The 27,529-nt window shown below is 43.1% G+C and overlaps 2 protein-coding genes across 2 annotated transcripts; one reads left to right on the top strand and one right to left on the bottom strand.

The window, feature by feature from the left end:
* On the top strand, nucleotides 1-7,955 carry cnih1 (cornichon family member 1). The gene is made up of 5 exons (XM_080850088.1): nucleotides 1-142; nucleotides 1,603-1,671; nucleotides 5,805-5,917; nucleotides 6,235-6,378; nucleotides 6,560-7,955. Exons 1-5 carry the CDS (start codon nucleotides 62-64, stop codon nucleotides 6,585-6,587), a joined length of 435 nt encoding a protein of 144 aa, XP_080706214.1. The 5' UTR covers nucleotides 1-61; the 3' UTR covers nucleotides 6,588-7,955.
* A 686-nt stretch (nucleotides 7,956-8,641) lies between these two features.
* On the bottom strand, nucleotides 8,642-15,959 carry cdkn3 (cyclin dependent kinase inhibitor 3; the record flags this gene model as incomplete). Its single annotated transcript, XM_080850084.1, has 8 exons — nucleotides 15,919-15,959; nucleotides 14,744-14,826; nucleotides 14,347-14,402; nucleotides 14,197-14,241; nucleotides 12,867-13,089; nucleotides 11,991-12,022; nucleotides 11,798-11,901; nucleotides 8,642-8,728 (listed from the first exon to the last, which is right to left on the bottom strand). The coding sequence occupies exons 1-8, from the start codon at nucleotides 15,928-15,930 to the stop codon at nucleotides 8,642-8,644; spliced, it is 642 nt and encodes a 213-aa protein (XP_080706210.1). The 5' UTR covers nucleotides 15,931-15,959.
* Nucleotides 15,960-27,529: the final 11,570 nt, after the last annotated feature.

The following is a 27,529-nucleotide window of genomic DNA, read 5'->3' as shown; positions in this document are numbered from 1 at the left end:
GTGAGAGCTAAGCAGCGTTGCTCGGCTGAACTGGGGTGACGACAGTCCACATTAGCTAAAAATGGCGTTCACATTCGCGGCCTTTTGTTATATGCTTGCTCTGCTGCTGACGGCGGCGCTCATATTTTTCGCCATTTGGCACGTGAGTAAAACTGTGATTGGGTTTTTAAATGACATTTCCATAAAACCGTGGCTAGGTTTTGTCGCGATTAAACAAAAAAGCGGTGGTTAGCATGGGATGCTAGCCCAGTGGTTCAGTCTGAATGAATGGCACACACCCAGCCTTTTCGATGGCAGCTGGCTAGTTAGCGTCATAGCAGGCTAGCTGTTGTGGGTTTAGCAGTTAATGCTACATATTCACTGGGTTTTTATGCCCATGTTCCTTCACAATCTGCAAATAATCTCCAAGTGACTCATATCATTTCTACTAAACAATACTATGTTGTCAAGGACGCCTGGCCTCCAAACGCTTCTATTGTATTGGTAGCTAACGGGCTTTTTAACGCCAGACCGCTAGCTAAGTAAGTTAGCTAACGATTTCATAGCTCAGTGTTCATCAGTGTACAACGGTTTTCTCTCTGTCTGACCAAAGTAAATCCATAGATATGTGTTTAAAGGCTTAATGATCTTACACAGTATTGAATGAACCATATCCTGTTCCAGCTGAATGCCGAGTGAACCACGTCAACATTAAGTTACCTAATAGAGAGCATAGGATAATACCTTAGCATAACGTGTTGTCTAACGTAACCTGTTAATTAGTTCTGCAATTAGAATTTAGCTGCTAGCTTATGTCCAATAACGTTAGTGAGGGTTATTTTTTCTTAACATCTTAAGGCCAAGTTGCATGGGCCACCTGTTCCTGTTTTTGACCACAGAAGTTTCTGTTGGCTCTTGACTGGAAAGGGAAGAGTCCTCTCTTGATAACTTGTCGTTTACGTTAACGTAATACCATAGCCTTACAGTTTTACTGATTGACAATTTCGCTGACGGTCAGTAAATGTCGCCTTGGTCGAATGTCGACAATGTGTTGACGTTACTGCATGAGTATAACGTAAGCAAAGTTATGTTTCTCGCCACGAGTCCTTAGTAACCGTGATATTTCCCTCAAAGCTACTTTCCCTGACATTTGTCAGACTGTGTCGGTGCAAGCTTTAGCTTTAGTAAGCATTGATTCCACTTTAAGACATGGGTCCTGATTTCATCTAGAAATGATTTGGTTAAACCCTGTAAAATTGAAGTCACGTAGTGTGCTAACCTTACACGGCTGATTTAATTTGCTCCAGACCAAAGCAATACAGTGACACATCTTGGGTGACACGCAGGCATTCATTCGACAAAAAATGTGATGTGATGTCAAGACAACTTCATTTAGGACAGTTTTTTTTTTTTGCAATAAAAATGTGGTTTAAAGTGAACAACTGTGAATGTCCCGTACATGTAGTATTGTGTCTTTTGCAAATAGAAGTCCTGAATTTATTAAGTCATTCTAGTTTAGTATGCATAGTATCCTCTATCTTGCATTTTATCTAGTCACATTCTCCATACAAACATGGTTTTCCTTGTCTGTAAATAACCCTTTTTGATATTATTCTTTGGCAGATCATTGCATTTGATGAGCTGAAAACGGACTACAAAAACCCTATAGACCAATGCAACACGCTAAACCCTGTGAGTGAACTTGCATGCTACCTTATTGCATGCACTTCAGCATCCATGCAGTTGTACCTGCCTTATCTGTGTGTGTGTGTGTGTGTGTGTGTATGAGGGGGGTGCGGGGGTTGTCGAGTCTCATATAATACACACAAACTCTGCTTTAAGTCTCTGCACTGTTATAAAGAATTTGGCTGATAAACTAGATGTAACAAAAGTTAAATTTGTCAACTGTCCAACACTAACACTCAGTTTTTTTTCTTTTTTTTCTATCGGTTTTCTAATCTACTCTTTGTATTTCTGTTGTTTCTGTCGCATTTCTCCCCCCTTTTTTCACTAATGCCACAAAGACAGTTGAAAGGGTCAAAAAGATTAGAAGGGTCAAAATTGCTTTGAAGGTTTGTACCTATTTCCGGTTTTCTCGGTTCAATGCGGTGTCCCGTCCAGTCCAGTTCATTGTGCACGAGGGGAGTGCTTGCAAATGTCTTTTCAGTTAACCACACAAAACCCACACTGTAGCCAGGACTCTGGACTCTATGCAGGACTCTGTATAGCCTATTGCAAGTTCAACATCAGTTTGTCAGTCCATGCAGTTCAGTCATTAGTGGACAGCAAAAGGTATTCACACACTGAACTAAAGAAGAAAATGGGTGAAGGCTGCCCTTTCAGTGGTCATGTCATCAAAATCATTAATGATTGGGGAGGCATGACTAAAGGGCAATACTGTAGCTTTCTCCCTTGAACTATATTGTCTGGTTCAGGGTTGACACACTGCACCACCTTCCTAAATAGCGGGTTCCGCCTTTTCCATAGCAATCAATGGTAGAATTCACAAGCCCCCCTTCTAGGATCCTCCTCAGATAATCAGCTGTCCAGTCTTGATGAGGCTTAAGGGCAGGAGGCTCAATCTAGAGAGAACTGCTGAGCTTAGCTGTAAATTAATGTTAGTCACCAGTTGTAGTCAGTATAGCTGTTGGAACATCACTCGGGATCTTAGGATACATTTTCTATGCTGAGATTTTGATTGATTATTTAGGCTGCTATTTCCAGGACTTGGGCAGCAACACAGACTAGCTTCATTGAGCACATCAGCCGATTTCTGTCTGCTGTGACCACAAAAGCCAGGGGTGTCAACTGAAAAGACTTGCAAACGCTCGATGACCATGCATGATCTCTTACAACCTACCCTTTGTTTTACACACAGTATTAATCATACAGGATTGCGGACACATGTTTAGAACATCGCCTCTTCAAAATATCAATCCTCTAAGACGTGCCAGTGTTCCAATGACAGGAGGTTGAATGAAAAGGTCATGGGACTCCTGATAATCCAAGCGACAGCAGAAGGTTCTTTATTGGCTCACTGTAGATCAGTCATCAGATTCATTTGAACCTATACTTCAGCTTCTACAAAAATAAAGTTAATCTAGGAGGTTTGTTGTATCCTATGTAGGATGAATTATTGGATTGTGGGCATCTTTGGCAAGCGTCAAGATAATATTCATAATAGGTCAAAGTTTTTAGGTATCTGTCCTAAATCAGTGCGTCTATGGAGTTTTTATGGCCTGGAACTCTGTCTAGTTTCATGGTGAATAGCTCTTGCCACAGGGGAGGTGAAGTGTGTGTGTACTTTGGCTTGCAGCTCTATTGGTTTGTAAAATCGTATCGGGCGATGTTTAAACTGAGATTTAGACAGGCTTCAGGGTGGGATTACACGACCGCCTGAGCCACCAACGATCCCCAAGGCCCCTAAATCTGCACAGAGCTATTATCTGGCATCTGAGGCCTTCACTGTATACAGCCTCTTCTCCTCTCTCTTTCTCTGCGACACTTTCAAGCACACTCACACACACTTGTCATAGGCCTCTCAGGCGAGACTTTATTTGGTATTTTAGCAACACTGCTTTGAAGCTCGGTGTAGCCCTAGGAACATTGAAGCAGTCATCTGGAATGACACTGTCCCTTTAAAAAAAAAAAAATGACCCCTCCCATAGAGAGATAAAGTCAGAGAGAACACTGCATCTTTGCAAACATAAGCTGCTTGAGGGAGGCTGGTGTAGTCTTAATGCTGTCCTATGACTGTGTCCCCCTCTCATTTCCATTAGTTACTTACCAACTGGTGAGGTATCAATATGAACTGCCACATCATTTTCTATATAGTGAATTTCATGCCACCTTGAAATGCAAACACAATTTTAGGATAGGGGGCGGGGAGGCAGGCAATCACCACAACGTATTGTTATACAGCAATACAGTATTGTAATTATTCTCTGTGCTTGCACTTGGGCTGTCTCTGTGATGTTAGAGCTATGGTAGGGTTGAGATTTATGAGATTGTGTACGGAAGCTCTGATCCTTCGGGCAAAGTGTCTTAGGACTGAGGGACAGATGGCTGGCCGAGCCTCAAGCTGCAAAGCTCAGTGACTTTCACCCACAGTAGAGGGGAATGGGGAGGTGCTGGGTCATGTGATTCAACCTTCAACGTATGCTATTGGTCAGCCGGTCAAATTCCAAGAAAAACACAGCTTTATTTGTAGATCTCACTATGTGTTTGAAATGTAATAAAATGAGGTACAGTTCAGTTTGAAAAATGTTCTAGGAGCTCATACTAAATTTAAGACTTTTATTTTGAAATGTTCTTCATTTCGCAAAATTCATCTTTTAGTTTTTATCTAAATGATGTGTTCTAGTGTTGGGCTTTGGCAATACACAGTGCAGGACTACTAACCACCTTTCTCCACCCTCCTGTCCTGAAGCACCCCCCCCACCACTGGCCTGCCTGCTCCCCCCCCCCCTTCCCAACCCAACCCCAGCCTCCCTGTCTCCATGCTGCATGGCACCCCTGGGGAGCTGAGGGCCCCTCTGCCTCACTGCATACCTGCCTTGCTGGGCCCTAGCTGCCTGCCTGCTACCTCACAGCATGGCCAAGCTGTGTGTGTTTGTGTGTTTGTGTGTGTGTCAGAGAGCGAGACTGTGGTGGTACCTTCCTTAATGTTTCTTGAAAGTGGTGAATTTTGAGTGCGGGCATGTGTGTGTGTCTTGAGCCTTGTGGGACTGTTTCTATACGTATGTGTATTTCCATATGGTGGGAAGTGTTTCCTGTTTGACCAGAACAGAATGTTCCCTGGTCTCTCACTCATTGACTCGTGATCACAGGGCCAGCAGGTAGTGTTAGCTGGAAGGTCACCTGCTGGGTCGTTCCCAGAGCATATTGTGCAGGTCATCATTAGATCCCTGAGAAGGACATTCAACCTGGACAGCCAACAGTGGTCTCTGCACTCCCTCCCTCTTTCTCTCTCCTTTTCTCTCTCTCTTTCTGTCTCTCTCTTTGGACATCCCCCTCCCCACACACACACACACACACACACACACACACACACACACACACTTTCTTTCTTAATCTCTCCGTGGTCCTCAGCCAAGCAACAGTCCTCCAGGTTCAGCCAACCCGTACCGGAGTGACATTAGCCTGCAGTTTGTTTCACACATCCACTGGTCGGCTTCCTGAGCAGACAATCGTTTGGAGACATAAATGCAGGATATGGGCAGCAATCAGTGTAGTGGGTCACATTCTCAGATTGGTATAAGCGCGGGCTGGAGATGAGTAGGGTGCAGTTGCTTCTTCCAGAGAAAGCCCCTGTGGTTTGAGGGTCAACTGTCATCGTTTGGTTTAAACCTTTCCAAGGACCAATAGACAGGCTTACATGGTGAAGGGCAGGTCAGTGTATTTCCAGCAGTAGGAGAAACCAAATGATTGTTCAGGATGTGAAAGTGATGTGTTTTTCTGGATCTTTCCAAGAATAGAATGCTCTGAGTAACTGAATAAAGCAGGGTCATGCAAGGAGGACTGTCACAAGTATTGCCTTTGTGGAAGTGTTTGTGCGAGTTTGTCTCAATCTGTCAGAGCAGACGTTTGTCAGGGTATATGTTTGTGGCAAGGTTTCACTTGGACCTGACGTGTGTGTGTGTGTGTGTGTGTGTGTGTGTGAGGGGGGGGGGAAAAGAAGGGATGTTGTGGAAAAAAAAAGCATGCATCCAATGAATTGTGGCGAGTGTATCCTTTTTGTCTATATGTATGTGTGATGGCAGAGGTGTGTTTAATTTATCTGATAAATAGTTTTGTGTGTGTGTGTGTTTGTTTGTTCTTTGCAGCTGGTGCTCCCAGAGTACCTGATCCACATGTTCTTCTGCGTGATGTTCCTGTGTGCAGCAGAGTGGCTCACGCTGGGTCTTAACATGCCTCTGTTGGCCTACCACGTTTGGAGGTAAGGCCCCACAACCCACCCCCCATCCAATCACACTACAACAATCAGTGCATCCTTGAACTGTCAAGTGCCTGGGCCTAATGTGCTATTTGAAAGTGATATTGGTTGTCGGTTTGCTGTTCGCTCCAGTGGACACTGGCTGTAGTGTCTCAGTAGCCTGCTATATGATGATGTAACTTGACAAAAGTAATATTATATAACAGTATTTATTATTCATTCATTATATTTGATAATATCTAACTGATATTTGATCTATAAATGAATGAATGAATGAAACATGAATGAATGGATAAATGAAAGTGCTCTGTGTCCCTTAGGTATATGAGCCGGCCTGTGATGAGTGGACCTGGTCTGTATGACCCCACCACCATCATGAACGCAGACATCCTGGCCTTCTGCCAGAAGGAGGGCTGGTGCAAACTGGCCTTCTACCTGCTCTCCTTTTTCTACTATCTCTACGGGTCAGTGGTGGTCTTGTTTACCCAGAATACACGCTTAGATGCATATTCATGTTTCAGTCAGTTATGTGTGCGTTGATTACCTGATTACCTGAATAGATGAGTGGTGTACAGTGACTATTGAGACATTGTGTTTATGTGTGTAATGTGTCATATGAGTCATGTTGTGTGTTTGTGCTTGCAGGATGATTTATGTGCTGGTCAGCTCTTAAACAGAACCCACTTGGAAGGAAGAAGAGATGTGTGGGAAGGACAACAAAACTCAGATCTTTAAAAAAAAAAAAAAAAAAAAAAATGTTCAGAGCTGAAATTTGGACCTTTACACACACACTCTTTGTTGCATAGTGTGGCGACGAGACTCTTAACCAATCCCCATCTCCCCCTAAACAACGAAGACAGGACGCGGCAGCCCTTCAAAATAAGAGTCCTGTTGCGAAGGGACTAAAAACACACTATAGCCCTGGATATTTAGCTTTTTTTCTTTTCTTTCTCTTCTGTTTGTGTGCTGCATTTATTTGTGAAGTTAAAATAAAGTGAATAGTATTTTACCCCCCCCACCCTCAATTTTGAAGACAGTGTGGACATGCTAATCTGTAGTCTATTCATATTTTTAAAGAAGTTGATAATGGCAGCATTCATTTTAATGACACTGAGGGAATAAAATGACTTGTATATTAGGCAAAATGTCTTGCATGAGTACACTTGCGAAGATATTGAGAAAACGATGCTTAATTTTAATGGTGACGTTTGGTGGAAAAAGCTTTGACTTATTGTAGGCATTGCAGTGGGTTGTGATGGCTAGTTGGTAACCAAGAGGAGGATGACAATCATCTGGGTTGTCAACAACTATGTACATCCCCTATCCATTACAATGTGTGTGCTTTGAAGACCTAGCTAGTTCTGCTTAAAATAGAATCAGGCCAATTTAGGAAAAAACTGTTGGAACTGTTCTCAGTGACCATTAGGATGCCCCTTGTATTCAGATGAAAATGAATATGGTGAATTATGTTCCTGAACATGGGTTACTCTTCATGGTAATATCAGGTTTTTTAAATATCGAGTTTCAGTTTTGCCACTTGATTTGTTTTGCCAATGTGTTTGTCCCTCCTGGGACACTGTATGTGTAGGCAATACAAAATAGCCGATATCAAACACAAAACCTCTACAGTTTATTTGTTTCCCCTATTGTAACTCCTATGGGTTGACACTCCTTTTACATTATGTTCAAAACTAAATATTCTGTCGTTTGGAGACTCTGTGGAATGTTAATGTATCTTTGTTGTTTTATTTGAATATAATTTATGTTTTCAAAAGAATGCAGCTTTTATCACATGGCATTCTCGTGTGTGTGTTTGTCCCATTGCCATAGCAAATACAGCTAGAGTTTTCTAACCTGACAATTCAGTCAGGACTAGGATGTGTGAGTGTGTGTGCGCGCGAGTTTGTGTTTGAGCGGATGGGAACTTCAAATAGCTTTCTACCAGTATGGAGTGATAGTCTGTCCCCTGGTTTAGCAAGTAAGCCTCCATTTTCTATGTCGACCCCTTGCAGATGTGATGGAACCTTGACTAGAGCTGAAATAAACAGATTCTACTCCACAAGCACATCCAAAATCATTGTACAGCCATCACGCCACACACCACATTCACCTTAACCAGACATGGACCAATCATCTGTCTGACAGTAAACCAAGGGTATGTTAAAGCTGTACAGGTGGACAGACTACAAAGACCTTTAACCACTGCTTCTGTTTGAAGCGGCAACCAGTTTGTATTGAAGAGAGCACAATAGTATCTTAAAAGTTGTAGTTTAGGATACCTAATGGAGAAAGAAGACAAATAACAGATAAAGGTACAGGTTGATTTAAAACGCAGAGGCATGCCTCTATCAAGAGCAGTATGTGGAGAGCACTTCCTTGTGCTGCAGTGAAGATGGAACTGACAAAGTTATCCCACATTCCATTTTATTCACATTTATTTAGTGATCATATAATTTACTACTAAAGGTGCATACTGAAAGTTATCTCTACAACCGGTTTTGTTCCCCCCTCACCGATATGTGAGTTTTTGCAAAGCTGTTTAAAACTTCAAAATATTTCTGTTAGAGTACCATTGTTTCTTATAAAGTGCAATTTAAAAAAATTAACACTCATCAAATACAATCAATCAGTTAGCATTTGATCCACAACTAACAGCAAAGAAGTGTTTTCCCTGATGTTCCTCAGACAGAATGACACATCTCTGCAGGGTTGGGATGGATGTGTGAGTTACCGGGACACAGATCTCTCTGAAAAGGCTTTGGTCTCCTGATATTCAGCAAACTTTTCCCGAAACTCATGGAGGAAGTTATATTGCTGTCAGAATAAAAGATGCGAATAAATAATAAAGTATTAACATTATAATTTGAAGAACCAACCAACTTGACAACACACAAGATGGCTTTTCACACAATTAGAAGTTAAGTTAAGCCTTTCATTTCTATTAATGTTTACTAGATTAGTCTTAAGCATGGAAATGCTTGAAGCAGAGTGATTCCAGCACACCAAACACTCCAGATAGAGGAGCCAAATACAGAGCACAGGAGGGGAAATATACAGTCGTGGCCAAAAGTTTTGAGAATGACACAAATTTACATTTTCACAAAGTTTGCTGCTTCAGTGTCTTTAGATATTTTTGTCAGATGTTACTATGGAAGACTGAAGTATAATTACAAGCATTTAATAAGTGTCAAAGGCTTTTATTGGCAATAACATAAAGTTAATGCAAAAAGTCAATATGTGCAGTTTTGACCCTTCTTTTTCAAGACCTCTGCAATCTGCCCTGGCATGCTGTCAATTAACTTCTGGGCCACATCCTGACTGATGGCGGCCCATTCTTGCATAATCAATGCTTGGAGTTTGTCAGAAATATTTTTTTTTTGTTTGTTCACCCGTCTCTTGAGGATTGACCACAAGTTCTCAATGGGATTAAGGTCTGGGGAGTTTCCTGGCCAATGGACCCAAAATATCAATGTTTTGTTCCCAGAGCCACTTAGTTATCACTTTTGGCATTGTTCATCACCAAACTGTTCCTGGATGGTTGGGAGAAGTGGCTCTCGGAGGATGTTTTGGTCCAGCAAGCGCCAGGACCGTCTCCTAAACATGATTCAGCTGCGGGATCGGGTCACCTCCAGCACAGAGCTTGCTCAGGAATGGCAGCAGGTAGGTGTGAGTGCATCTGCGCGCCCAGTGAGGCGAAGACTTTTGGAGGATGGCCTGGTGTCAAGAAGGGCGGCAAAGCCATTCTCTCCAGGAAAAACATCAGGGACAGACTAATATTCTGCAAAAGGTACAGGGATTGGACTGCTGAGGACTGGGGTAGAGTCATTTTCTCTGATGAATCCCCTTTCCGATTGTTTGGGGCATCTGCAAATAAGCTTGTGAAAGTGAAAGTGAAAGTGAAAGTGAAGTGAAAGTGAAAGTCCTCTCTATGGCAGAGGTGGTGTAGACACACACACTCTGAAATTAGCCTCTGCATTTAACCCATCCAGGGAAGTGACACACACACACACACACACACAGTGAAGTGAAGTAACACAAACCCGGAGCAGTGGGCTGCCATTGGCGGCGCCCGGGGAGCAGTGATCAGGGTTAGGTGCCTTGCTCAAGGGCACTTCAGCCGTGGATGTGAGCATTGGAGAGCAGTGTCTACCACTTCCCCCGCCCACATTTTTCCTACTGGTCGGGGATCGAACCGGCCACCCTACGGTTTCCGGCCTGAAACCCTAACCGGTAGGCCACGGCTGCCCGTGTCCGGAGAAGACAAGGTGAGCGCTACCATCAGTCCTGTGTCAAGCCAACAGTAATGCATCCTTAGACCATTCATGTGTGGGGTTGCTCCTCAGCCAAGGGAGTGGGCTCGCTAACAATTTTGCCTAAGAACACAGCCATGAATAAAGAATAGTACCAAAACATCCTCCGAGAGCAACTTCTCCCAACCATCCAGGAACAGTTTTGTGATGAACAATGCCTTTCCCAGCATGATGGAGCACCTTGCCATAAGGCAAAAGTGATAACTAAGTGGCTCGGGGAACAAAACATTGATATTTTGGGTCCATTGGCCAGAAAAATCCCCAGACCTTAATCCCATCGAGAACTTGTGGTGGTCAATCCTCAAGAGACGGGTGGACAAAAAAAAAAAATATTTCTGACAAACTCCAAGCATTGATTATGCAAGAATGGGCCGCCATCAGTCAGGATGGGGCCCAGAAGTTAATTGACAGCATGCCAGGGCAGATTGCAGAGGTCTTGAAAAAGAAGGGTCAAAACTGCACATATTGACTTTTTGCATTAACTTCATGTAATTGCCAATAAAAGCCAGTGACACTTATTAAATGATTGTAATTAAACTTCAGTCTTCCATAGTAACATCTGACAAAAATATCTAAAGACACTGAAGCAGCAAACTTTGTGAAAATGCATATTTGTGTCATTCTCAAAACTTTTGGCCACGACTGTACATGAGCAGGTTGACTACAATGTGCAGTCTAAGACTAATCTAAGGCAGGTGTTTCCTGTGACATATAGAAGAAAACACACTGGCAGTATAACTTACACATAAAATACACTAAATGACACGTTGTAGTATAGATTTTGCAACCTGAGGTACGGTGTCGCTGCCAAATGTGAGTCCCTGCCTGATGTGAGTCCGCATGCGTCACTTTGCGACACTTTTGTAGTACGAGCCAGGTAATGCTGGTGGTGTACAGCATGAAGTGGAATGACAAGCGCATTTGTTTACGTTTGAAATCCACCAAGGTTTATGATGTTAAGCTTCATGTTTATTGAATTATTAGTTAAGCAGTGCATTCATTACTAGTAACAGTAATACAACATAGCCCCATATGTTGACGTTGACCCTTATGCTGTTAACCGTTTACAACACAATTAAATATAACATTAAATGTACCGGTATTATGCGTTAAAACCAGCCCCATATGTTGACGTTGAGCCTTAGCTGTTCACCGTTAACAACACAATTAAATATACCACTAAATATACCCACATTATGCGTGAAGACTAGCCCCATATGTCGATGTTAGGCCTTGTGCTGTAAACCGTTGACAAAATTATAAAACACTACGTTAAATAAACCTACATTATGCGTTATGAGAAGCCAGATACGTTGATATTGAACCATGTATGAGCATGCGCGTCTTGGATAGTTTGCTCCTGAGCCTTCTGCCGTAAACCGTTTGTATTTGCGCATGCATACTCACATCAGGCAGGGACTCACATTTGGCAGCGACATACACTTAACTTGATATGCTGTAGTATAAAGTTTGCAACCTGAACTAAATTGATATGCTGTAGTATGAACACTCCATCACTAGAGTGCACTAACGCTTGATCTCAGGTTTCAACAGAGATCGAGCTGTCACTCACCTTGACTGTCTGAATAGCTCCGCCTCCTCTCAGCTCCCGGAGGATCTCGATCGATTTGTTGGGCGTCATGGAGACGGACAGTTGCAGCAGCAGACATGCTGCGACTGACACACACACAGACACATAATGAAGCTCTCATTTCAAGCTGATAAGATTTTATATAACAAGACATTAATAAGGAAATTACACTTACTAAGTCCAGAACGACCAAGACCTCCATAGCAACTAGAAAGGCCAAAAAGTAGTAAATCAGTTAAAGTGTTTCTCACAGATTTCTTTACATACTTCAAACTTCATTATATTTGATCAGCAACATGTACAGATCTGATTGATTAATTTCAGCCTTTCAAAATTCCAGAACTGAAGTACGAAGTAAAGAGGACCTTCTTGTCCAGGCAAACAAATACTTGTACTCGGTCTGATAAAAGTGGTATGGGTGCATCCCCACCTACAAACACAGACAGAGGCAATCTATTTTTGTGGCACGTAATTAAGAGGCAAGCCTTTGAAAGGCATAACTGCGCACACTAGGGCTGAGCAATTCATTGCATTTGCAATAAAATCGCAATATGATAAAACAAGATTTTGTAACCGCAACGTGCGCAATTACAACGTGGTCTAAAAAAATTAAAAGATACATATATATTCTTTTCTTAAGATGGTATATTTTGCACACAGTGTTTAAAAAGTGCATGCCTTGTTATTATACTTATAATGACTTTGTTTAAATTACTTAAATGCACAGTGATTTGTTGTTATTGTTTCTGTAATGAGCAGTTAAATAAATGGGGGGGGGCCCTTTTAAATAAATGGGGGGGAGCCCTAACGCACATACAGGCTCTTAAAGTATTAAAACATCACTAAAGTAAGTCAGTCATTTTTCCCCTTCTTACTTAAAAAAAATATAATTTCTGCATTGTTTAACTAAAAACAACTGCAATTTCAACTGCAATTTTTGAAAATCCCTGCAGCAAAAGTGGTTACTCTTGGCCACAGCAATCACAACAAAACCCTGGCAAGATCCTGGAGGGACGATATATCCACCAATGTGTGATTGTGGTTCTCTCACTGGATGATGGTCCTGCGGTCGGCCTGCAGGCTGTCGTGCAGCTCTTCCAGGATCTGGCAGCACTGGGGCAGCTCTGGGGCACAGCCGTCTGGGAAGGGCAGGTGGTGGACGGTGAGCCCGTGCTGGCTGTAGGCCTCCAGGAGCCCAGGCACGCGGTAGCGCTGCAGCTCTCCACGTGTGCAGAACACAAACACGTCCTGCACACCCTGCTCCTGTAGTTCACCTGAGAAAACCCACACACGTCAGAACTAGACTTGTATGAGGTGTGATATCTGCTACAAGACTTCAAAACTAGACTCATATGAGATGTGATATCTACTACAGACTTCAGAACTAGACTCGTATGAGATGTGATATCTGATACAGACGTCAGAACTAGACTCATATGAGATGTGATATCTGCTACAAGACTTCAAAACTAGACTCATATGAGATGTGATATCTACTACAGACTTCTGAACTCGAATCGTATGAGATGCGATATCTGATACAGACTTCTGAACTATACTCGTATGAGATGTGATATCTGATACAGACGTCAGAACTCGACTCGTATGAGATGTGATATCTGATACAGACTTCTGAACTAGACTTGTATGAGATGTGATATCTGATACAGACGTCAGAACTAGACTCGTATGAGATGTGATATCTGATACAGATGTCAGAACTAGACTCGTATAAGATGTGATATCTGATACAGATGTCAGAACTAGACTCGTATGAGATGTGATATCTGATACAGATGTCAGAACTAGACTCGTATAAGATGTGATATCTGATACAGATGTCAGAACTAGACTCGTATGAGATGTGATATCTGATACAGATGTCAGAACTAGACTCGTATAAGATGTGATATCTGATACAGATGTCAGAACTAGAATCTGCTGTCTGGAACTCTTCTTCTGTCTATCTCACCACACATCCCTATATAATTATCTTTTGGGACAACATGCTTTTTTATAAACTTGTTTTTATAGAGCTCAAAATTCTCTTTTTATAAACTGTACTATAAACTTTTCATCACAACACAATAGTATGGATCAGCTGCACTGAGAAGACATAATATCCAAACCTACTGAAGTTGCATTACATAGCACTGAGATACTAACTGAACTGGGCTGGACATAGCAGAGTCCATCAGGCACTAGAGGTTCCAGCATCAATTATGAATTGATATCATCATGATAGAAATTGAACAACATAATACCAACCCATACAACTATTTATATTCAACTCGTATTGAACTAATGTGGAAATGACATCACACTAATCTGCCCCTGCCTCGTCCCCATACCCAATTCACTAGGAAAGGAGGTCGTCCTACCCATGTCACTTTTCAGGTTCCTCCTCATGTCTTTGTACTTGCATCCTGCCAAAGATGGAAAAAAAAAAGCAGCCATTTTAGTGTATGGGTTTTTTGTGACACCCATACAGGCACTTAAGTTCAATACCACTGGGGCTGATTGTAACTTACCTGGCAGTGAGCAAATACCCAGAGACTGGGAACACTCCACCACTGACAAGGACAACCTAGAGTAAACACGCAAACAAAAAAACAAAAACAAGCATCCATGATTGAACATAACCCCACTGATATTTACACAGGCATGTTTCATGAATCACTAATGTAAACTCTGATACTGTGCTCCCTTACAATGTGGGTCTTTGTCCAAACTATCACACATTTTGCCAGAATATTAACTGAACCGAGAGAAGTAGTTCTCTTCAGTGGATTACACAAACCTTCCGAAACTATGAGCTGAGTGTTTTCCACTTCAGAGCGTGGGTGTCTCGGACATGGAAAAGTGATTGCCTCAACTTTTCACAAAGCTGAAACATAAATGTTATTTTACTACTACTGTGAACCTTACCAGGAGATCGGCAGAGGGGTGCACTGCTCATCTCCTGAGTCGTCATCAGATGAATCAAACTCTGTGGTCCTCATGACAGCAGGCTGGGAGACCCATGGAACAATTTGGACAGTGGGGTTGAATGATCGCATAATGCATAGCATGTTCACAAAATAAATCAATTGTCTGACCATTATTAATGTCAACTGGACTACTAGGTACAGTCAAATGTATCCATTAGCTCTAGGCTGCCTGAAAGACCTAACTCAAACGGACGCTTAATTACAACGTTAGTCTGTGCTGTTTTTCTTTCGTTAGTTTAGATTAGTTAGCTCTGTTTTCATGTCAGCAAACTTCATATTCAAGGCATTCAAATCTTAGTTATGCAAGTAATTACAGATAGGACTACTGCGTGGACTAAGTATGACGAGTATGTCCTCTAGTAAAAATGGTACCCCTTCATAGTCATCAAACGCGGACCTCGTCCTTTAAAATTAGTAAAGGTTGCACGAATCTTAAATCTGCAGCCTTCCTCTGTGCTATGACCTCATCTCAACAGACCCTGTGGCTGTCACTCAAACGCAAAGTCAGAGAATCCCGCTTGGGGATCCGCCTTCATGTTTGGATACATTCATTATTGATTAAAACTATCGATTATAAAGCACACGCGTGAGCTGACAATGTTCTACATTGGAATCGCGCCCATGACAACTCGCGTAGCTTGTTATGTTCTAGATTGTGACTTTGTGAGTAGTAGACTGATATACGCATCTTGTTCAAGTGTTCTGTCCATACTTGTCGGGTAGCGTGCTTATCTAAAAGTATGACAGCTAGCAATACAGCAGCTCCACTATGACAAAGAGGCATACCAGTTCGTCAGGGAGTAAAATCCTCTAAATTAACAGTCAATCTACAACATATCAATGACAACTACTGGCGAAGCACATACAGTTAAGTACAAATGAATCAGGTTTGCAAAGGGGACCGGTTCCAATGACTGTATTTAGCTCCCAGATTAGCTAACGCTAAATTAGCAGTCGTAGATGGTAATTTTAAAAATGTGTTAGCAAGGATGAATTGCGCACTTCCCTCAGCAAACTAATGCATGCAATGCATCTTCTTCATCATCTACTGCATTCATTTCAAACGCCACAAACAGCTGCAAATTTGATTATAAGTCATTCGAGCATTCTTACCAAATTCACCATAGCCCATTCAACGACTATCTGTGTCTGTGTGTTGTCATGAGAGCATTTTAAAAACTCACTTTGCCCCCATTGGCCAATGAGCGAAAGGAATGAATAAGCCACACCTATAAACACTTCTTACTGTTACACTGTTACTAAATGCATCCCATCAATGTTGATAATTTCAATTTTTAATAGTATGTAATAAAATCAGAATCGAATTCAATTATTTGGAACTGTGCGTGTTTGTGACAGCTGGACAGCAGTCCCCGTATTGCATAGTATTAGTTCACACGTGTGCTGAGAAAATATCCAGCCGCTCTGGAAACTATTTTGACATATATAAATGATCTTATTAGGATATTTTATTATTGGAAAGCTAATCTAGGCCGTAGGCTACACTACGCTAATAACTAGTAGCCTAGAAAGTGCAGTCCTGCCACAGTGAGCGATTCCCGGAGGAGTTGGCTGATCTTTTCCTGTTCTAGGGACAGTCCTCGCACACACCTTGAAGGGGTTGCGTATTGAGGGGTGCCTTGGGACTCTGTTCCTAGAGCTGCAGTGTAGGACGCAGAGTAACCGGAGGAGTATCTTGGGAATGAGGTTTGATTGCGGACTGTTCTCTCGCTCTGACGTTCTCAAGGGACCTTCCACAGCGGTATCGGATATCTGTCTCTGTTCTTCACTCGTTCGTTCACACATCCACACGAACCACAGGGATATATGCACCACGCCGACTAAATGCGCAAAGGAGTTAAGCTCTCATTGAGAATAGACTTAAATATCGTTGAAAGGACGTTAGACTCTTTCTAAAGGCATGATAAGTGTGGTATTTTTTCGGTGTGTGACTGACGGACGAATGGCTTTTAGTCCACTCCTGGGAAAGGGATAAGTTGTGATTGGGTCCAGGTGAGTCTCTGTCGTTTGTTCCTCATTTCAGGTAACAGTCGTATTACTAGGCTATAAGGATATTAATACGTTGTCTCTTTGTTTGATTCTACCCTATAATTTATTTAATAATACATGCAATTAATGCGCATTGAACAAAACATGTATTAAGATTATGTGATGACAAGTTTAAAACAAATCTAAAGATTCACCATTTGTTTAACAGCTATTAAACAAACCTTTTTTTCATTTTTCTTTAGGTCTCTCTCTCACACACTGTCTTTATTTCTCCTCTTCCTTGTGCCATGTGTGTGATGCCCGACGGGCGGTCGGGCAGTGGCCGGTTGTGACTCGACTCAGCCATTTTTCCCTGCCGCGTTGCGCGCATTGGCGAGCGTGCCGCTTCCTGTTGCTGGCAGGGCAACGCACCAGCTCAGGTAGTGTAAACAGACACCCGGTCCCGCGCTATCGCTCGGCCCTTCTGTCGGGGGGAACACACGGGCCAATCTCCAGGCCTTTCTCGATTTAGATCATTTCGGTCATGGACACAGATGGTGATACGCATTGAAAGCTGTCTGTAGCTAAACTGTGGCTGGGTTGGTATTCTTTCTGTCATATATTATGGCCTTTTACCAACAATGTGCCAGTACTTTAAAAAAAAAAAAAAATGAATTATTGACACATATATGCTTATAGGTAAAGACATAATGGCAAAACAGACGCCATTTAGGAGTTAAACATTTTGAATGGTTTATGGGTGCTGCAGAATTGCCAATGTGAGTGTACAGTTTTCTTTGTCTGTTAGATAGGAAAGGAAATCGAGGGGAAATTATGTAACCTGCATTTGTAACATGAATACTTTCTATGACTTCAGAGCAGAAAAATGAGTGGACGACTGAGTGTTCACTTTCACCATTGTGTGTTTTGTGTGTGACACCCAATCCGACCCATTTTACTGCTGGGGGTAGGAAATCTTGTTCAGGACAGAGAACAGAACACAAAGCAGCTCAGTGTGAGATCATCTGATCATTAATGTTTCTCCTGTGAATAGGGATTTGGAGAGAAATAGACAGGGTCATAGACAGGCACTCTGTACCTTAGCCCAGGTACCTTAGCCCACACTCAACACTGGTGTGGCCTTTTGTTGGCACTTTCAAGGTCACTGGGTCAAGATCAGATACAATGTTGGCTTTTGTAATGGTATTTGCCCTAACTAAAGGTCTCAAAACAGGAACCCTCTCTTTCAGCTAACTTTGGTGCTGATGCTCCTAGATGAAATGCTATACAGTACATGCAACTCTAGCTATTGCTAATCTCTGTGATATTTGCATTCTCTAAGTCACTCTGGATATCCTGTCATAACTGTAAAAAGGTGGTCTTGGTTGATTTAAAATCAGTTTTTATAGTGTAGGTGGACTAGTTATAGGATATAGCAGTTGGCTAAGTCTGTTTCCAGATCAGTAACCAGGCTTGTGTTGCAATGCCTCGTGAGCATGGTGGACCTTTGGCTCGGAGCCTGTTTCATAGGTCTGTTTTCTCAGTGTGAGATCAAGCACAGATGCAATGACTGCAAACAGATTAATCTGTTCCATAAGGGCCTCTGTGTGCGCACACACGCACAAGTCCGTGTGAGCTTGTTAGTGTTGGGCTGTTCAACAATCATACTATTTGGATATATTTGGTACATTTCTATAGAAATTTCCATGCGCGTGCAGGTATGTAAACATTTGAGGATTTGTTTTGTTCACATTGGGACATTAGCATAAACATGAAAGTGTATAAATATAAAGTCTATAGAAATCATTTACATTTTTTTGTATGTTTTTGATATATACTATATGTATATTATTTATGTGATTACATTTCAAATTCAGTGTAAAATTGACCCTGAAGTGACCCGAAGCAGGCATAAAAGGTATAAGATGATTAATGTGTGCATGGTGTTTTGTGTATAGAAGGTTTCAAGCCGCATACAAACATTTGTCCAGTGTGAGGAAATTCATCTCCTTCTCTCTCTCTCTCTCTCTCTCTCTCTCTCTCTCTCTCTCTCTTTGTGTGTGTGTTTGTATATGCATGTGTAGACACATTTAGTGCTGCAGAGAGACCCTTGGTGCTGCTCTCCTTCCCAGCACAAGAGAGCCGGCGAGCATGAAGTCTCACGAGGGAGAGCTGGTGAGGGAGATCTCCAAGGTACTTTATAACAAGCCCACAGTAAACAGCCGCTCATCGCCATACACACAATGCTGAGCAAGCAAATGCACACACGTATCCAAAAGATCCCAATGTCACCCTGTATTCAAACGTCAAAAGCGAGAGAGCCCCACAACCTCTCACTTGAATATGATGATTGATTTCTTTCAACCAGTAAACAGCCCTAATACGGGTGAAAGTTTGCCACCGACAGCAGTGATGTGCTCTTCTGTACGAATTTCATTGTCTCAAGTGTAACTGTTGTTGTTGTTGCATTTTACTTGTGCGTTACATTGTGTGTATGTGTGTGTGTGTGTGTGTGTATGTGTGTGTGTGTGTGTGTGTGTGTGTGTGTGTGTGTATGTGTGTGTGTGTATGTGTGTGTGTGTGTGTGTGTGTGTGTGTGTGTGTGTGTGTGTGTGTGTGTGTGTGTGTGTGTGTGTGTGTGTGTGTGTTGCGTTGTGCGCTGTGCTGTTCAGCTGCAGGGCATCGTGGCGGAGCTGAAGGCTGGCTTCTCGCGGGCGCTGCTGGAGCTCAGCCACATCCAGCACGGGGACAGCCGACTGCAGAGCCAGCTGCAGGAGACCCAGAGCTGCTGCCACAAGCGCGCCCTGCACCTGGAGGCCCTGGTGCAGTCTCTCAGGGTAACATGGACAGTGTGAAACATGAACAAAGTCCAGACTCTTGCTCTCTACAATGCTAAATCATATACGCTGATGCTGCTGTATATTATGTGACTATACTTTAAACCAGTCCATTAAGTAGGCTACAGTGTAGCACACTAATTATCTATCAGTAACAACACATCAATACTTGTAGTTATTTGACTTTAACCCTTTCTGGTGTACCTTAGTAAGTATGTGCAAGTATCCCTGTGCTGTTAATCATCAGTAATACCTCGTATGCCACATAATGCTAAATAGTGTAGCTTCAAGAAAATAATAAAGTGTAACTGACTGGGCTATTGCTTACAGCTTTTCTTGCATTGCACGTTTTTCTGCTGTAGGAAGAGCTAGAGGAGGTCCGTGCTCAGATTAGACTTCTATATGGCGACCGCTTCAAACCAGACCAGGAGTCAAAGACGCCACAGTCAGCTGACGCCCGTGCTCAAGAGTCAGTGGTCACACAGGGAGACAGGTAACCATGGCGATCAGAATGAAGTTCAAGATCAAGAGGCTATTGTTTTGTCTTTTTTCAGTGAAATGTATCAAATATGCTTTAAAAATTTAGATTGGCCTAGTTGCCCAATAAGCTTTTACTTCGTGGATTGAATTACAGTTTGAATTTGAGTTAGCTCTGAACTTCACTTTAAATGACCAGTTGTGAGCATTAACACAGTAGATGCTTGGAAAAATAAAACAGTGAATTGATTGTATGTGTTCAGTGGGAGCGGGCACAGCTCAACCATGTGCCAACGTGAGAACGGAGGATGCCAGTGCCAGTGCCAGTCTGGTGGGAGCTCCACATCGGTGTCGTCCACTGCGTCTCTGAAGGCAGGTCTGCTGCTCCACTGCTACCTGCAGGGCCTCCGTGCAGGACAGGGCCAGACCACAGGTTAGCAGCTCTCCACTCATCTATTCTCTGATCAATCCATCATTACAGCCATTCATCCATCCGTTTAATCAATATATAATCAATAAATAAATATCCATTTACCCATTCATCACTCTACTTAGCCATCTATTCACCCAACCATCCATCACTCCATTTACCCATCTTACCCAAATGTCTATCCATACCTATCCTATCAAATACCTATCCATCTATCCATCCAATTACTCATCTTCAATGTGTTTTTTTCTCTCTTCAGGTGGTACAGTCAATTGTCAAGTGGTGCCCATGTGTGTGATTGGTCCCTGGGGAGGAGAGGTGCCACGCCCCTGCTCTCTGGAGGGTACGGGAGCAGCTTATACTGTAAAGTTTAAATCAAAGATTCACAAAAATAGATGAACGGGCTCTAATTTTGCAGGCAAATTAAAAAAATATTAAATATTAAAAGCTAAACAATATTTGGAAAACCAGGCTATTTCAGTAGCCCATTCTAATAGCTTGAAGAGTGCCATTTTGGACTATTTGAATCAAACTCTCTTCATAGTAGAGTTTATATATGACAGATGTGTGGGCACAGGGAGAGATACATAGAGTGCATTTAAAAACTATTAATTCCCCCACTGTGGCTGTCTTGTCTTTGCAGGGAGGAGGCAGCAGGTGATTGTGCAGTTGTTGCAGTCGGAGTGGGAGTACGTGTCCATCCTGGGCCAACTCTATGACAAATACAAATCCCCACCTGAACAAGCTAGTGACGTGGAGCCACAGTAAGAGATAATCATACATAAAACATACACATGAACACATTGATTTAAATAAGCATATGCACACTCACACTCAGGAACACTAACCCATAGTTTACATGTACTGCTGGATAAAATATGTAACTGTTCAGAATACTGTATACACAATAGTTATTATCTGAATACTGTATCTTATGTGTCCTTTAGATGATGAAATACAGTTAACGTGACAAAACCTTCTCTCAGAGTGAAATGTTTTGGTTGGTAGAAAGGTATTTCTGAGACATGTGGAGCAGATGCTGCAGCGCCACCTGGTGTTCAGAAACGCTCTGGAGGAGAGGCTGGCTGCAGACCAGTGGAGGTGTCTGGTGGGGGACGTATTTAGCAAACTCACAGGCCATGGAGAGGTAAACAGACACAGACACGCGCACACAGACGCGCACACACACACACACACACACACACACACACACACACAGGCTTACCTTTGGTGGCAATGGCGGAGGAGGTCATTGTTTAAGTGTGTTGCTGTTGGGAGAGACATTACAGTGTTACAGTACAGACTGGAGGGTGGGAGTGACACACACACACACACACACACACACACACACACACACACACACACACACACACACACACACACACACACACACCTCACACAGAGAAACACAATCCGCACAACAACACATTGTGAACGCATAGTGAAGTGCTGAACCACTCCTGAAGTAAACACAAAGACTAGCCTCAGCGGGTGAAAATGGATCCTCTAGTGTCACAACAAAAGCTCTGTTCTCTCTATCAAATATATTGCCCTCCCTCCTCTTCCTCCCCCCTCACAGGGAAACCCAGCTTTATTTGCTGAATCTAGCCTCCAGGAGAGCCGACCGCTCCTCTCTTTTCACTAAACCCACCGCTGAGCAGATACTTCACACTGTCAAATCCACGTTACTGGGCAGTTTTTTTTGTAGCTGCTCTAGTTTTTTCTCCCAGAGTCAGGACAAACGCAGGAAGCCAGTCATCAATGCTCTGAGCTGTGGGCTGTTTTTTTTATTTGGTTACTGGAGGCCAGATTTCCACACAGGCATTCACACAGCCACTGACTCAAGTCTACAGCTAAAGTGCGTTTTCTGCTGTTTTCTCTGTGGTGCTTTCTAGTGTGTCCTTTTCTGCTGGGAACTGAGTTATCTGGTGTTGTCCTGCGGTTCGTAATTGTAACAGTCTGACGTAAAAAAGAAATGTCCTCTTCAGTACTTCATATAAAACACCTAAGGTGTTGACGAGTTTTCAGATTTACTTCACTAACAAGGGACAAGTCTGCTATTGAGGGCTCAACCTCATGCCAGTAGTCGCCCATTGAAGATTTGCTTGCCAGTGTGGTGTCACAGGTGTGGTCTGTGCTTTGACAGGCAGCATTCTCCGAGGCCTATCTGGGCTACGTGTCCACGCTGCCAACCATTCTCAACGCAGAGATCGGCAAGGTACAGCAGGGAGTAAAGACTCACAACACCCAGGTGAGAAAGGTCTACACACCTCCACACAAAGGTGTCGCCGACTTAAGCATACTCTTTTATGTGTGTACAGCATAAAGTTGTCTTGGTCTTGTCTTTACATGGTCAATAAAGCCTTATATTGTCACTCGTTGTCATTTGACACTAATATGTTGTGATGATTGTGTCCTGTCCGTCCATGCTGGCTACAGGGTTGTCAGGAGAAGAAAGAGGGGGCGGGGCTTATATCGTTACTATTCGCACCTGTCTCAAGGATCCACAGCTACTTGAGCATCATACAGGTGTTCTCTCTTTCTCTCTATCTCTCTCTCTTTCTCTCACTTTCTCTCTCTCTCTATCTATCTCTCTTTCTCTCTGTCTCTCGCTCTCATTCTCTCTCTCTCTTTCTCTGTCTCTCACTCTCTCTCACTCTCTCTCTCTCTGTCTCTCACTCTCTCTCACTCTTTCTCACTCTCTATGTCTCTCACTCTCTTTCTCTCACTCTCTCTCTCTCTCTGTTTCTCTTTTTCTTTCTTTCTTACATACATTTATTCAATCTAATAGAATCCCAATGAGGTTAGGCTTCTCTCTCTCAAACACACAGACTCTTCTATGACTCCCCTATGTGTGTGTGTGTTCAGAGCCTTCTCGACTGGACAGGGGGAGACCACCCTGATCGCCATCTGCTTGAGGACACCCAGATAATTCTGGGGCACATCCGTTCCCGTGGCCACACGATGCTGGAACAAGATGTCCAATCAGATGAGAGCGTGGCTTCAGTTACAGGATTAAGGTGGGTTCAGTCAGAGGACACATGATTAAATCATTGCAATAAATACTTTATCAGGCATAATGGCTTATAATGTACTACTGTAATGATTGTGTTAGAGTCATGTTCTTTGGGTTATCCCTACATCTTCTACACATGCAGACCATGACACTTTACTTTATACATATAATAATAATAATATTTATAATCTATAATGTACCTGTAATAATATACATGAAGATATCGAGATAGTGAATAAACGTCAACTGTTCAAGGCTGAGTTTTATTGTGCTCCCTTTTGGCAGGTGTGAGATTCCAAGTCCTGATTGCCCTCCGTCAGCCTTCACCAAATACTCTCCCAACTCCAGGGACACTCTGACACGCTCGCAGACTCATCGCCAGGACAACCAGCCTGCCAACTCACAGTCAGTACTGGCTTTGGCTGCTGCCCCATGGGGTGTATATGTTTATATATATTTATATTTATATAGACGATCCTCTACCCACAGGGAACTGCAGTGCTCTCTGTTGAAGTCTGATAAGTGGTGACTTTAAGCAGCGAATTATAAAGTGAATCATATGGGAGAAATACAGTGTCATTTTGCCTTTTAATGGATAATTCATGGCTGGTTAGATTGTGAGAGCCCTTTTTTCATCACTAAGTTTAGCACAGAGTCATTGATCTGATGCTTCACAATAAGCAAAGATAGTAGGTCATTAGGATGCCTTCTTAAATTCTATCTATGAGTTAGATAATGCTTCCTTCCACAAATAAAGTATGGCCTCTACAGAACCTCAAAAGACTCTGAGGAACACATGATGCCATTATGCCATTGTGGTATATGTAATGCGTGCACCCACAACTGCACATAGAAATACTCACTGGTATCACCTTTTTCACACACACACTTGGCCACACACTCCTTCACTCACTTTTTTCTCTAGCATTTCTCCATTCTTACTCTCTCTTTTTTCTTTTTAATGTCATTGTTTTTTTTCTGAGCCTCTCATTCCCTGTCTCTCTGCCAATCCAGCATATGCCACCCGGTGCCAAGCCCTGCCAGCTGGAACCATGTATCCACGTCACTGGGTTGCTCAGCATGGACCCTCCCGCCTGATGCCAACCCAGTGCGGGTACCAGGGCCAGGCGACGTGCGGTTTCTCCTGCACCCCTCCGATCCAGGAGGGGGCGCTGCCACAGACAGTGACCCAGGACAGGGCCCCTCCTCGCAGCCACTGGGAAAGAGAGTGTACAATACTGGGGTCTATCACAGGTGTGTCACAGGTGTATCAAGAGGTGTGTGTGTGTGTATATCTGTGTGTGTGTGTGTTTATCTGTTTGTGTGTGTGTGTGTGTGTGTGTGTGTGTGTGTGTGTGTGTGTGTGTGTGTGTGGTAGCATGTATTTGTGTCTGTGGTCTTAGTTGACAGCAAACAGGTCTCAAAGGGATTGTAGTTTGGATGACCACAGATAAGAGTATCTGCAGAGATTTGTCTCCAGCAAACTGTAATAGATTACGGGATAAATTAAAGTCACTGTCACAAAAAATAAAAGATGGTGGGAAAGACAACTAAATTCTGTCAGAGGTTTCTATCAGAAGTGGTTCCTGTTTTTGAGAAAAGCTGTTGTGGCTTGGCTGGCCAACTTCTGGCCAGTCCTTCCAGCTCAGTTTTTGCTTTGAGAAGGATGAGCTGATCCTGACAGGTTTGTTTGTGTATTTTAAAGAGCATCTCCCAAATAATACAAATCCAATTGAGCATTTCCAGACCACATAGACCACTGTTAAATGTATGTATGTAATGTATGTAAGAACAGGCATTCATCATAGCTAAGAGTAGGACTAACACCCAAGTATTTTCAAGAACACTACAGTGCAGTTTACAGTCTAGCATCAATAAAGTCAAAAGCAGACTGCTTGATCTCTTGCAGATCCTTAAATCATCCAGACATGTCTTCCCCAAATGAAAGTAAGCATGCCCTCTGTTGGCCATGATGTGCTATTGCCTTATATCACCGATAACACAGTAATTCCCATGAACATTTGCTAGCCAATGTGTTATTCTAAACCTGGTAGTGACGTCTCCATCTGTTCTTCACCCTGCCCCAGGCCCCAGGTGGATTTTGAGACGGACCCGGAGGAACTGGGCGAGGCGTCGGTTTTCGACTACTCCTCCGTGACGACCTGCAGCCCCGACGACACACTGGAGCTCCACGGCAACGGACTGGAACAGAGCAACGGCACGGAGGAGAGCCGAGGCGAGGATGAGGATGAGGAGGACAGCCAGATCCCAGTGCTGCTGAAGCCGTCCTACACGCTCCCCCGACTGCAGCCCTCCAGCCAGAGACCCCCCCTCTCCCAGAGGGTGGTGCATCAGGAGGGGGCGGTCTGCACCAGGTGGCAGATCCCCCGCGCCGCACCCAACCCCCCCACACACACGCAGGCGCATGCGCAGATGCAGGCAGGGGGGCAGGTGTGTGTGGCGGCAGGCGCCGGGGAGAGGAGAGAGAGACGTATGAAGCTGCAGCGGCAACCTTCCAGAGCATTCCGTCCTATCTGGGACCAGCCCTATAGGCAGGTGTGTCACACAAACACACACACACACAACAGAAGGTATGCTTACCTGTGCCTCACTGATCTTTTTTTGTCACTCATTGGCCCAGGGAGATGAGACTCCTGACAGAGACCAATCACAACCCCACAGAGGAGTGACATCACAGGGCCATTCAGGTTCCAATCCAAAGCAGGACAGAGACGGAGTGAGGTAAATCTCATCCAACTCACACTCACAGTCAGCTTCAGATTATGTTGTACTTCTGATAATGTACGGAGAACTTCTCAGTCAAATACAAATTTGTGTGTGTGTGTGTGTGTGTGTGTTCAGGTCTTCGCTGTATGGCAGTGGGGGCCGAGGCACTCCTGGGACTACACTGAGAAATCCAAATGTTTGGAACGAGAGCGAGGACAGTGAAGGACCTTGCAGCACTGTCTAACACACACAAACACACACAGTCATCATGACTCGACGCTTTTCTTCCAATGCCTTTCCTCTGGCGTTGACACTTCTGACATTTGACATGAGTAAGCCGATTCATTTAGGGACACTCAGATCCTAGTGGGACCCCATAGCCTCATAACTTGACACTATGAGTTTTTGCCTTTGGCACAGCGAGATCTTTAATAAAACACATGTAATATGTTGGTGCTCTACTCTCAGCTGTGGAAGCTGTGTCCGGACGAGCCTGGATACCAGGCCCTGTATTAAGGACGCCTCTTCTGTTTTTGACAACACACAGACTGATGTGGTCACCTTTAAGTTCACCCCAGTCACCCACAGTGACCTTGCTTCAGGTGAGTTGATTGGTTTGAGTTGGTCTGAGCTTTAGAGGTACAGTCCTCCATCCTGGCAAAAGATTGATATTTGAACTCAAGAGTCAGAATAATTACACCCCTTCCCTTCAGTGCTACTGAAGAAACGTTGCTGATTGGCTGGAATAGTGAATGGCTCGATCTGAACCACTTTTTTCATTTCCCATTTAAAGAGGCAGTACTGTGTGAACAGTAGTTTTTTTGAGCACACACACAGAACAGACAGCTAGAGGACTATGACGAGAAGTTCTCAGAATTTAACAAAAAAAAAGGTATGGATTATTTATCCAGGACCTTAACTTCAAACTCGCTGATTTATGTCCTTGTGTTGTGTTGCAGCACAGCAGATGACTTTATAACTGTGTTTGCAGCTTATCGCACAAAACCATCATTAACACACACACAGTGTAGTACACACAATACACACTCCTCTCCTGCATGGGGATAGAACTCAGAGATGTATAGAATGTATAAAATAACAACAATTATTAATTATAATTCTTAATCAAGACAGGCCTAAATAAAGTTGGATTATGTACAAAATAAGACAAGGTGATTTTTTATTAATCTCTTTGAGAACATGAATACAAAATCCTTTTTTTTTATGGTTAAAGGCCACACACCACCA

Source organism: Sprattus sprattus, assembly GCF_963457725.1.
Source record: "Sprattus sprattus genome assembly, chromosome: 13".
In the NCBI taxonomy this organism is placed as follows: Eukaryota; Metazoa; Chordata; class Actinopteri; order Clupeiformes; family Clupeidae; genus Sprattus; species Sprattus sprattus.
The sequence above is the reverse complement of the archived record's forward strand: the minus strand, read 5'-3'. Positions and strand labels throughout refer to the sequence as shown.

Bases quoted from the DNA above. Each gene is read 5' to 3' on its own strand.
- cnih1 (XM_080850088.1), top strand. From the start codon at position 62: ATGGCGTTCACATTCGCGGCCTTTTGTTATATGCTTGCTCTGCTGCTG. The intron at 5,918-6,234 runs GTAAGGCCCCAC...TGTGTCCCTTAG, and splicing joins TTGGCCTACCACGTTTGGAG to GTATATGAGCCGGCCTGTGA. The intron at 6,379-6,559 runs GTCAGTGGTGGT...TTGTGCTTGCAG, and splicing joins TTTTTCTACTATCTCTACGG to GATGATTTATGTGCTGGTCA.